This window comes from Agelaius phoeniceus, chromosome 6 (genome assembly GCF_051311805.1).
Source record: "Agelaius phoeniceus isolate bAgePho1 chromosome 6, bAgePho1.hap1, whole genome shotgun sequence".
In the NCBI taxonomy this organism is placed as follows: domain Eukaryota; kingdom Metazoa; phylum Chordata; class Aves; order Passeriformes; family Icteridae; genus Agelaius; species Agelaius phoeniceus.
Genome location: NC_135270.1, coordinates 37,025,757 through 37,038,489, shown reverse-complemented (window position 1 = coordinate 37,038,489; position 12,733 = coordinate 37,025,757). Strand labels below are relative to the sequence as shown.

Genomic DNA, 12,733 nt, shown 5'->3' with positions numbered 1-12,733 from the left:
TTCAAGTGGCATAATAACTCTTCTTTTTCTTTCAGGAGTGCCTCTTTAGATGTAGAACCCATCTACACATTTAGGGCCCACATGTGAGTGTTTGATATTATTCATGGCTAATAAATAAATTGTCATTCATAACTATATATTCTGTCCTGTAGGCAGTTACCAATCAGCTTTTTTCTGTCTCTCAATAGTGGACCGGTATTGTCATTGGCAATTAGTTCCAATGGAGAACAGTGTTTCAGTGGTGGTATTGATGCAACCATCCAGTGGTGGAACATGCCTAGCCCTAGTGTGGATCCATATGATACCTATGGTAAGTTCCTTTTAAAAGATAAACAACTTCTGACCATTGTCTTCAACATTATTTTTCTACTTGATGTTAATCTACTTTCTGGAGCTTTTGTGAAATATTACTGCCATTTCTCAGCTATGCTGTGTGTTTTCAAGTACTTATGTGTGGCAAACATTAGTTATTTATTCCTGCTTGCACTGATGATGTACTTTGTGTAGAACAGTAATAGGGAGACTTAACAATTCCTAAGATTTATGCAGTAAAGAAAAAAATAATCATAATTTATATTTTTGAGAAGCCTAATATTTTGAACCAGAATTACAACTTCTCAATAACTATGCATTTCTTCTGATGGAAATTTGACAGAAAACCAAGATAAGTGTGCTCGGATTCTATGTCCCATGTTTCTGACTTGCATCTTAAGTCCCTAACTTTAGATATCTTTAATTTTAGATGTCTCTAAAATTAAATAGCTGATAACTGCTTGGAAAACTCTGCATAAATTTAAAAACCCTCTATAAAAGGCAACTATAAAGTATCAGGGAGATGAAAATATTGCTAGCTCCACAAGAAAAAATTAGTCCTGTTTTTATCATTAGTGCGATTGAGAGTTTTAGACCATACCTATGTGTCAGCAGAGTAAAAAATGCATCAAGTAAGCATGCAGTGTTAAAGTGGGAAGCTGATTTTCTGCACCTTGTACAAAGGAAGGGCTGTGATTAAGCATCCTTAAGATGTTGACTTTGAAAGGAAGAAATAAGAGAGAAGGTGGTAACAAGAGTGAATAATTTGGGGAAAAGGGACATAGTTGAGTTGTTTGTGGGGTTTTTTTTTTTGTTGACTGGTTTGGTTTGGTAGGGTTTTTTGGTTTGAGTTTGTTTGTTTGTTTTCCTGGTTGGTTGGTTGGTTGGTTTTTTGGAGAAAGATGGCAATGGTTGTGCAAAATGACTTGTGCAATATTCTAGCTGTTGCTTAAAGAGGAAGGGCAGGGGGAACATTCAGCTGGTTTATGTGGAATTTAATTTATGTTGAGGTACAAGAAATAATGAATGCTTCTTCACTAAAATGGTTTCCTTTCTCAACTTTTTTTTACAGAGCCAAACGTTCTAGCTGGCACATTAATTGCTCACACAGATGCAGTCTGGGGTCTTGCTTACAGTGGTGTAAAGAATCACTTACTCTCTTGTTCAGCAGATGGCACTATTAGGTTATGGAACCCACCGGAAAAAAATCCCTGTATTTGCACTTACAATGGAGAGAAAGGTAACTTTCTCTTTCAGTGGTTTTGAAAATCTGTTATGAGGCAGCTGATGATGCATCCAGGCTCATTGTCTCCATTTATCCAAACTAGGTAACATAGCTACAAGAATAACTTGTAAAATAATTATGGTGCTGTAGCATTACTTTAAAGAAAAGAGCAAATATCTTCTTTAAGTATAACCTTAAATGCTTAAATTGTCAGGAATTTTTAAAGCGTTTTGTTCTTTCTAAAGATTTTTTTTGCTCTTTCTAGAGCGTGGAATACCCACATCAGTCGACTTTATAGGTTGTGACCCTGCTCATATGGTGGCATCTTTTAACACTGGCAGCACAGTCATCTATGATTTAGAAACATCCCAGTCAGTGGTAATGTTTTCATCACAAGTAGAATCTGGTAAGTAGAGCTCTTCTGTAATAAATACACATCTTGAATGTGGTACCTGTTGCATCATTATGGTACCTCATTGTATGGTGTAGTAAATGAAAAAGTTTTACTCCTCTGCTGCATCATTCAGTTTGAAAGATGGTTAGAGGCTTGGAACCAACACTGTGGAAAGGTGTTCTAACTCCTCTACTCTGCTTTTGTGAAACCCTGCCTGGAGTGCTGCCTCCATCTCTGGGGCCCCAGCATAAGGACATAGACCTGTTAGACTGTGAGTCCAGAGCAAGATCGTGAAGATGATCCCAAAGCTGGAGCACCTCTCCTCTGAAGACAGGCTGAAAGGGTTGGGGTTGTTCAGTCTGGAGAGGGTTCTTGGGAGATATTACTCTGATCTTCCTAAAGGGGCCAGAAACTTGGAGAGGACCTTGTTTGTACAAGGGCATGTGGTGACAAGACAAGGGGGAATGGTGTCAAACTGAAAGAGGGTAGGTTTAGATTCAATATTAGGAAGAAGTTCTTTACTGTGAGAGTGATGAGATGCTGGCACAGGTAGCTCAGAGAAATTTGGGATCCTTCATCCCTGGGAAATATTCTAGGCGAGGCTGAATGTGGCTTAAAACAACCAGGTTTAGTGGATGGATGGTGGACCTGCTTGTGGCAGGAGGGATTGGAACTAGGTTAGGTTAAAGGTCCCTTCCACTCAAGCCATTTTATGATTCTGTTAGCAGGATTTGAAAGTAGTTAGAGGTAGTGAAAGCAACAGTTACTGTTCTCTAAGATTTCTTAAGATTCAGTTTTCTGATTTGTATATGAAACCACAGTTTTCATTATATAGGCCTGACATGGAGGATATTAAGACAAGTAGGTGAATAATATGTGAATTAATCAGAATATTTTGTGTAGAATTCTGTGTAGAATTCTGCACAGGTTGGGATTAAACACACTTTCTGGCGGAACTTTGTAGAAATCCTGTTGCTGCAAACAAAGTGTTACAGAGAGGTAGCTCATCAAGAATTAATTGCATGTATTTGATGAAACTTTATGGAGGCTTCTTTTTGTGACGCTCCTCAAGCGATTTGTAAGGAAAACCTGCAGTTTCTGCTCATTCCTTTCTAGAAAATGTGATTTAAAAGAATAGTGCAAGGGGAGAATCTGCTTCTCCCCTCTTAAGTAGTGTAGTTTACTTTAGTAATTAAACTTACACACTTCAACACAGGTTATAAAACTGTGTGAAAGCTATCTTATAAATACCTTCTGCAAAGCCTGACATTGAAGTGAGAAGGAACATCACAATTTGGAGAAATACCTTTTCTAGTTTGAAGAGAGACTTTTAAACGGATTTAAGAAAAATTAAGCACAGAAATTAAGATACCAAGATAGTTTTTTAAAAAGAGTATCCTGTAGACTTCTAAAGAGATTTTAAACCATTCATTGTTTAAGTTGAAGTCACAAATGTATGTGACAGAATCTAAGAGGGTTAGGTTGACTTCAGTTTCTTTGATTCTCTGGTCTAGTAGAAGGTGTCCCTTCCAACCCAAACCACTCTGTGCTTCTGTCTCCCCCCCCCCCCCCCAGACTAAAGATTTTTTTGATGCAGAGGTGTAAGGGCTGTGTGCTAAACATACATTACTCATGCTACAGTTTGTTTCTACTTGGCTAGTGCTGCCCTGCAGTACTTGCTGGGTTTTATCTCTCAATAATCTTTCATGGGTGTAAACTACTTGTAAGCTTTAACCTTACAGTACCATGGCTAGAGTCTACCTCATTTTGCCCCATCCTGTGAAGCAAGAAGCTTTATTTCTTAGGAGATCCATTGGTCCTAAGATTATACTTACATAATGTTAAATAATATGCTAATCTTAAGTGTAATGCTAAAATACTGTCATTTTAACTTTAACATTTTCTTTAAGGCAGATGAATATTCTTTTCTTTTATTTTCAGGTGTACAATCAAATAATCATATTAACAAGGTAGTAAGTCATCCCACACTTCCTGTAACTATTACAGCACATGAAGATAGACACATCAAATTTTTTGACAACAAAACGGGTAAGAATAAAGAGAACCTAATTTGTATATAGGAATATGTTTAAAAAAATCTGGATGATGTAGGGAGAATCCATTTGTAGAAAACTTACTACTGATTTAGTCTTACATCAAACAGAACTTTTGGTATTTCTAAGATTAAACCTTTTCAGTACCTTCTCTGTGAAATAGTGATACCTGTTGCAATTGTGACTTCAGAAGTCAGAAAACACTCTCAAAACAGGCAGAGATAGTTATGTGGGACAAGAAAGTGGTCTTTAATTTAAAGCTTTCCTGATTTATAGAGTATGTCTGCTTTCATTTCCATGCTTTTAACTCTAAGCATGTGTCAGTTATGTTTTTAAATTCTTAGTAGTAAAATATCATTTAGTACATTAGGGCAAGAAATAACCCTAAATTCATCGTGGTAATGAAATCCTCTGTTATACTTAAGCTGTTGATAAGGTTTATAAAACAGAAAAGGATCTGGAAGAAAGAGGGTAAGGAAGGCTATAGGAGAAAGCTGCACTGTCTGTTGTGACAAAAACATTAAAATAATTGTAAGGACAAACTTCTTATTTGTGAAATTACCTGTCACTTCCTACATGTTACTTATCAAAGTTGGAAGGAAAAAAGATCAAACTCACTTGACATAAGCATGTGCAAAACACCTGTTTGAAGTGTGTTTGGTTTGGTCCCAGTAGGAGATGGCAAACCCCAGTAGGTTCCTGGGGTTTTTGTTTTCTAAAGCAAAAAGCTGGACATTTTTTCCACTTTGCACGTGCCATGAATGTATGTATTTGAATTTTGGTTATTAAATGCATTATATTGATGTTGCTGAAATTAAGATTTATTACTTCAAAGAAACAAAGAATAAGGAAAAAAAATCTGCATGAAGAAATAATTGGGTCAAAGACAGGAATCAGAGGGTAGAAGTAAATGTTTTTGTGGAATGAAGTATCTGTGGGTCTGGAGCAATCAGCAGTATTTCAACATAGTGAGTCATCTGAACAGGGAGCAGTATATTGGCAGTTAACTGACATTCATTAATTCAGGTTATTAAACATGAAGGCTGATGAGGAAGAACTGGAGATCTTAAAAGACATAAAAGCAGGCAAATTAAATTCCATGTGGATAAATGTGAAATTATACATACAAGGAAAAATAAACATTGTTATATAAAATAATAATCACTGGGCCAACTGTTCTTATTTAAAGTAAAACCTCAGAGTTATAATAAGAGGTTAGATAAAAATACTACTTTGTTTCTTAGCAGTCAGAATAGCAAAATGCGTATTAGGAGGGAAAGGAATAAGAGGCAAAAGGGAACATTTTTAATACCTTTGCATGAATACTTTGAATGAAGTCTCCCTTACCTCAAAGGGGATATAGCCATGTTAATATGTTTCAGAGATGATCAAAGATCTTCAGTAGCTTTTAGCTTCTTCAGGAAGCATCTTAGAAACTGAATAGTTTGAGATTCTTCAGGAAGAAGAGCAACTGAACAAAGCTGATTTATGTTCTTCATGTTGGTCATGGTCTTACAGGGATTTATTTGCTCTCTTTTTCAACACAAGAACTGAGGTTCAGTTGCTAATCCCCAAGAGGTGGCAGACTCAAAACAGGAGAGAGGCAGTGATTCTTCTGTGCAGTTAAACATTCTGGAACTCCTTCCAAAAAGCATCATGAGGTGCTAAAAGATGTTATTAGGAGTCCAGGAACAGAGATCAACTTCAAGAAATTAAGAGTACTTGCATTAAGAGTACTTGAATGCAGAGTTAACTGTTCTGGACATGACCAAACAGTTAATTGTTAGAAGCTGGAGAGTATTTTGGGCAAGTATCACCTATAGTTGCCTTATTTTTCTCTCCTAGCAATGACAGAGATAGATGGACCATTGATATGGTTCAGTAAGTCTCATTTTATAAAGCTTCATCAAGACTCTCCTACTGCAGCTGTTATTAGGACATTTAAGAGATAAAGGTTCTCATTTAGTCATTTCAGGTCTTCACTGTTGTTGCTGCCAATAAAGATGCCAAGTGGACAAAGATTGTTTACAATGGGAATACCTTTTTGAGAGTTGTGTGTCATTTGCCCTTATGTTTATACAAGAGTCTGCAGTTGAAACATTCTAATTTCTAATGGAATAGAATTATTCAAATATTACTGGAATCTAAATATGCATGTTGTCTTATATTGTGTTTAAGAGGGATGGATTGATGATTTTTAAATAAACAGTACTTCACAGGAAATTCACTGTTTATTTTTCTTTTAGGTAAAATGATCCATTCTATGGTTGCTCACTTGGATGCTGTCACAAGCCTAGCTGTAGATCCTAATGGAATCTATTTAATGTCTGGAAGTAAGGAGTTTTTTTTCACATTCTATATGTTTTTATATAAATTATGCATTTATGATGAACTAAATTTCTGACAAATATAATCTTTTATTTTTCCTTTCTTTCCTAAACAGGCCATGATTGTTCCATTAGGTTGTGGAATTTGGACAGCAAGACATGTGTGCAAGAAATAACAGCTCATAGGAAAAAGCTGGATGAATCAATTTATGATGTAGCATTTCATCCATCAAAAGCATATATTGCCAGTGCAGGAGCTGATGCCCTTGCCAAAGTATTTGTGTGACATAGCAGAACAAACCTGCATCATAACAGCAGGTCTGTTTGGACAAAAAAGAGGGAATGCGTCACTGCCATCAATTATAAGGTTACCAATAAGACACTACATCTGATCTGCCTGGGTGAAGGCTCTTAAGTGGGGCAGGTAGAAGTTGGTGAAAAGTCACCACATCCTGAACAATGTCAGGCTCATTCATTTAACTGTAATTACTGTATTTGGGGGGGTGGGGACAAATACAAAAAAGAAAACCAGTATTTGTAGCCTTGACTGGATATGAACTGAGCGTATGTCTGTTCTTTAGGTGTCTTTAAGCAAACGTGGAGTCTGATCTTACAAAAGACTTTTATTTTGGACTCTGTGTGCTGCCTTAGGGTTAGGAATGTGGTGCTCTTGTGGGGGGAAGTGAGCTCCAAGAGTAGCTTTCTTTTCATCTCTTAGTAATCTTCTGTTTATCAGTTGAATGCCACAGATTCCCCTTTTAAACTTTTATTTTGCTTTAAAGAAAAGGAAATTTAACTTAAAATATTTTAGCATTAGTTGCACAAAATGTTTGGATAAAATTCTAGTTTTTATAAGTCTTTTTATATATTTAGCCTGTCACAACAGTGCTCAAGATTGTATTGATAATGTTTTTCTGCATTATAGAACCCTAAAACACAGAGATCTCACTGACCCGCTGCTGTGTAACCACAATCTTCCCTTCTTTTGCCTAATACAGCTCAGCTAAGTCCTTGCTTAAGGATGCTAATTCATCATCATCGCATAACTGTCTTCATAAATAAAGGACTGTAAAATGTGTTCAAATGAAACACAGAGGGGTTAACACCCCTAAATGAACTCTTAAAAAAATTAATCTTGGCATCCTATCACTATGTGATATTTTGTACATCTTACTGTATTTACGAGTTTATTTATCAAGGATTACCCATCTTGCTAATGGCCTATTGTTATTTATTTCACTTTTTGTTGGTCTTTATATCCTTTTATGTAGTGTGTTAAAGGGCCCTGTATATCTGTTATGGCACTCTTTGAACAGTCTAAAATAGGTGAGAAAATGGGACATTTGATAATTCTAAAGTTGCAAACCAAGAAATTCTTTTTCCTCTGGTTAAAAGTACCTGGAGTGGAGTTGATTCCAAAAAAACAATCTTGTTTCAGAACCTTTGGAGTGAAAATTATTTTTATTTGCATTTCAAATAGAATACAAAAGTAGTTAATTCAAGATTCATAAATCTGCTGTGTTTTGACTAGTTACTCCCTGCTTTTATTTTATTTTTCAGAAGTGCTTCAGTTTATGGTGTAACTAAAAATTTTGTTTGTGTAATGCATGATTAATACAAAAAAGTATTTTTTCTAGTCTTCCACAAAACTTTTCTGATCAGTTTGCGAGTTTTGATGAGTTTTGTAAGGTTTCTGTTTTACAAACTATGAATCAGCAAATTTTTAAGATTGTACCGCATAGCAAAAGTACAGCTGTTGAAAAATAATGTATATAAAATGCATATAATAAATATTAAATGGTGTACCTGTATGTTACTGTTGGCTACATTATTTTGAGTTGCACAGTTTGAAAGAGTCATTTTACAAATTACTAAATTCGGTCTCAATTTTAGCAAAATGACCATTTGTTTATTACGCTTATAAGCTGCTTTGCTTTTGCAAGATTGTAATAGTTGTCTGGATGTTGAGCAACTGTTCAGTTTCAAGCAGCAGTACCCACATATAAGAACATGTTTCCACAATGTTAAAAAAATTTTTACACGAACAAATCGAAAATTGCTGGTGTATTCTTACAGCCCTTCTAAGATTATAATCTCAGTGTTTTTTCATTATCTATGCATATGAAGTGAATCTGAAGTGATTTAGGAGCCAGAAAGGTACTCTGTTTTTATTTCAAACTGGCACTGAATAGTTGTGTTGAATTAAAAAAAAAACCAACTAATTTCTAAATGCCTAAAATTTGCCCATATATCTCACCTCTGTCCATTTCGTTACAAGTCCTCCTGTAAAGTTGATGAACAAAAAACTAAACTGAAGGTCAACATTTACCTGTTCTGTGATGAGTCACTTTGCTCAAAGCGTATCAGCAGAAACAGAATACCACAATATGAATATTTTCGTGTGAAATAGTACGTTTAGATATAAGTTAACTGAAGCTAGAACATGTTCCTATAAGTGGTTTAACTGCATTGTTCCATGTAAGTTTCCAGTTTTCCAGTAAGAATGTATTTCATGCCATCTCATGTCAAGCAAATTAGAAAAAAAAAAAAAAAAAAAGGAAAGAGGTGCTCATGATAGGCAGTTATATTTTGGAATTAATTTTGTTTTAGTAATAATGTTGCATTGCTTGAAATGTTACAGTAAATTATAATTGTGTAGGAATTGGAGAATTTTGTCCTTTATCATGAAGATTGAGGTGAGGCCTTCCAGTAATTGCTTGTAGGACACTAAGACTTTACTTTTGAAAGTAACATTCAGCTGATTTGCACTTTTTGTTCTTTCCAGTCTAAAGCATTCAACTAATCAACAGACAAGAGAGTATTTGAATTTTATTGGAAGTAATTTAATAATCGCCTTTTCTGAAGCCAAACATTGTTTCTGGCAGCTTTTCCAGACTGCTGCATTTTAATGCTTAAATAAAATGTGATTGTTTAATAAACATTACCATGCATAACATTTACCTTTTTTTTAATTGTATTAAAATTGAAATGATAAAAACCAAAATATTTGCTTATTTTCCTTAATTGAAATTTTAATGATCATCTTAGTTCACTAATGCATAGTGGATCAAGTGCTGTAGTGAGGCATCAGTTATTGAATATTACCAATAATTTCTAATACCTCTTAGTTTATTTATTGTGGGGTGTAACATGCTGAAACCTTTATTTGTTGGGTTTGAGGTTTTGAAAATGGAAGAGCTATAGTACTGGTGATAGTGCTCAAAGAAATGGTTTTATTTAGCAAAACCACCTCAGCTTATGAAAGGATTTACTTCTCTTTTGTGAGACCCAAAGGACTGGTGCTCAGAACCCGAATAGAAAGATATCTGAATGTGTTTAATAATACCTGTAGCAGTTAGGGTGTGATTGATAAGTCTGGGTTAACAGACTTAGTCTCCATCTTGCTTTTTATTGTGGGAACTGTTTTAAGCAGATCACTGGTGACTGAAGTCCACTCCAGCATAAATGGTAGTATGCTCTCCACATAAATAGTGAATACACATGAAAAAGAATGTAACAAGCCCTGGTTAAGAATCTTCCATAATTGAGAAATACTAAGGACAAATTTATTTGCCAGGAGAAAATTGGTAGGTTTTCCAAGTGGAAAAACTGGACTTGAAGTTACACTATCAGTGGCCATGCATTTCACATATTGTATGCTAATTTATTTTGAAACTGACAGCACACTCTGTCCAGGCATGTTCTTCTTATTATGTGCTTTAATTTACTTTGAAAGTGATTACACTCTTCTCCAGCACTTCCCATCTCACATCAGTGGAAAGCCCCTTGCTCACACAGTGCTGATTCCTTGCATTTTTGTTCTGTTTGGTTTCATAGACTCATTACTAGGGTAGATGTTGACAAAACCAGGAGCTGTGTGTTGGCTTCCTGAATTACTGGTGTGTCTCTCTTGCCTGAGATAACCCAGGTGACTGACTCTGCTAACCTTAATAAACAGTTTTCTGTAAAGATTTATCTGACAGCTGCCGTACAGAAGAATTTCTTAGAGGCTAGAAATATTTTCCCTAGTTTGACTGACCTAACCCCTGACAGTTTCCATGGTACAAATGCATTATATTCTGTCAGAAACCTTTTTTTTGGCAGGTATTTGGGTTTAACAGAAGCAACTGATCTTGGTCACTTTCTCCTAATTGTTTGTGTTAGTCTGGTCTCTGTTCAGATTTGAGCAAATCTGACCATTGGGAAGTAAATTCCTTGTTGATATATTTGCTACCAACATGATGTGCCAGACAGGTCTGGGTTTTTTCCTAAACTGGCTCCTAGTCCTCACCAGAATTAGTTCAACAAGTTTGTGTATCTCACCTAATTTAGAGTGTTTAGATGAGAGAAAGCTGTTTTCATATCTACCTTTTCTGAACAAGTATTCTTAAAATACCCAAGGGTGTCAAGAGAATTTCAGAAACTACATAATAGTGAATTTGCTTTTCATTTGAAAAAAACACTATTTTGATTATATAGTTGGTTTGATTTGGAACTTATCAAAGCTTTCAAAGTGGTGCTAAGTTAGTAATTTTTGTAATTTTCCCATCTAATTTAAAGTATTTTCCTAAATCTTGCCAGTCTTTTTCTCAATCTTTTGACTTTTTGGTGTCTCTAACTTGTATTATTTGGCAGATAATTGTTTATCATACTTGTAATCTGATCACATCCACCAGGGCAGAAAAATAGTTTTATATCCCTTTGCTTACATTCTGCCATACTCCAATTGCTGTTAAGTAGTAAAGGCCATATCTGACCTCAGCAAAGGTTGGAAGAGTTTAGTTAACATTTGCTAGCAAAAACAGCAGTGCAGGATTCCCATGCTGGTGCCTTAGGAACTGGCCAGTGTGCAGTTCAGCTGTAGGTTCAGTTCTAGCCTGGGGCTGAGGGTCTGTTTGGGCTCCCAGGAGCTGCTTGGCAGCAGGGAGTGATGCTACCTGCTCCTTCTGCCTGTGGCAAACCCTAACCCTGCCCTTCACCATCCTGACCCTGCTGCTATTCACAGGCAACTGCTCTGGGGGTGGAATGCAGACACAAACAGGACACAATATTTGCTTGTGTATAGATGTAGGTGAATGTAAACAAATCAGTGAGTAATAAAACAATGAATACCCTTAATTTCATGAAAGCAGCTTATGATCAAGGACACTTCACTAACTACACTTGATTGTTTGAAAGGAAAGGAAATTTTGATCCTAATGAGATTAAATTTAAAGTGGTCATTTGCTTCAAAGCAGAGATTAAATCCTGGGATTTAATCATAGACAGCAGATTTTCAGAACCTATTCTTCATTCAGCTGAAGCTAGAGGCAAAATTTTTGATGCCAATGAGGGCAAAAGAATGCCCGCTCCAGTTAGTAGACGTATATGACAGAGAAGTGGCTCATACTTCAGTTCTAAACTGTTGGTGGAAGTTTCCATGTGTTTTGTGTCTCTATTTGGATGACAGGTGATCACAAGATAGTCAGCCACGTTCTGCTTCCACTTATTCCCAAAAATACCACTTATGTTTACTGTCCTAGGGCCAAACCAGAACCATTGATTTTATTAGGCTGTGGATTTAAGTCCCAGTTTCCAGGCAGTTTGCTTAAGAATAAAATTGATTGTCTTTGACAGTGCTCAGGCCTTCTGTGACACTTGCATGGAACAGAGAAATTTTCTGTCATTTTTGTGGCTTTGATACTTTCTGGACCTGACTTACCCTTCAAGCTAATGAAAGGAAGGAAACTGCTGACAAAATTGGTGGAGCTATGTAATGATATTGAGAATTACCCCATAAGGAAAAAGCAAGGCATAAGCAGTTGTTCCTGCTTTTCTTCTTCAGAACAGGGAAGGTAAAAATGCTGTATTTTATGGGGCCATGCATGATAGAAGGGAAAGCTCACGTGACAACACTAATATGAAAGGCAAATGGAAGTAATTAAAATATTTATCAGAGAATCTACTGTTCTGATGAGACTATACTAATGTGCCAAAAAATCCAACCCTGTTCTTTCTCTCTTCCCACTTCAAAATTGCTTTGTAAGTTGTAGAGAATTGTAATTGTTGACTTTTGATGCAAATGATTTTGGCTCGTTTCTGCATAGCTTTTCATTGGCATTGATTTTAAAAGGCATAGTACTTTGAAAGTGACTATTTTCTTTTAAGAATGTTAGGATGGTCTTTCTTTTGAGTCTTTCTTGTTCCTGGCCAATTCAATATTAATAGTTTCACAGTGATAATAAAAGTTGGTTGACTTCTGAGACCCATTTTGTATTCTGCTTAAGGATATAAAGCAGAAGGCTTTTACTACAAGTTTGCAGGTCTGGCTGCAGTTTACTGGCCTTCAGTCCTAGACTGTTATACCTGCTTTTCATATGTACTGCACTTGTCAGAGCTAGAAATAGCCATGCTGTCAAGAGATGAATACACATGGTAATTC

The 12,733-nt window shown here is 36.0% G+C and overlaps 1 protein-coding gene across 4 annotated transcripts in view; it reads left to right on the top strand.

Annotated features, from left to right (window-relative positions):
• STRN3 (striatin 3) overlaps window positions 1-9,268 on the top strand; it is a 60,196-nt gene extending 50,928 nt beyond the window's left edge. For all 4 annotated transcript variants that reach the window (XM_054634052.2, XM_054634056.2, XM_054634054.2 and 1 more), the window contains 7 exons: window positions 36-83; window positions 189-310; window positions 1,385-1,552; window positions 1,803-1,943; window positions 3,873-3,980; window positions 6,232-6,318; window positions 6,429-9,268. In XM_054634052.2, coding sequence (XP_054490027.1) covers window positions 36-83; window positions 189-310; window positions 1,385-1,552; window positions 1,803-1,943; window positions 3,873-3,980; window positions 6,232-6,318; window positions 6,429-6,598 — 844 coding nt within the window. In that variant the 3' untranslated portion in view covers window positions 6,599-9,268. The remainder of the gene's footprint in view (window positions 1-35; window positions 84-188; window positions 311-1,384; window positions 1,553-1,802; window positions 1,944-3,872; window positions 3,981-6,231; window positions 6,319-6,428) is intronic.
• Window positions 9,269-12,733: the final 3,465 nt, after the last annotated feature.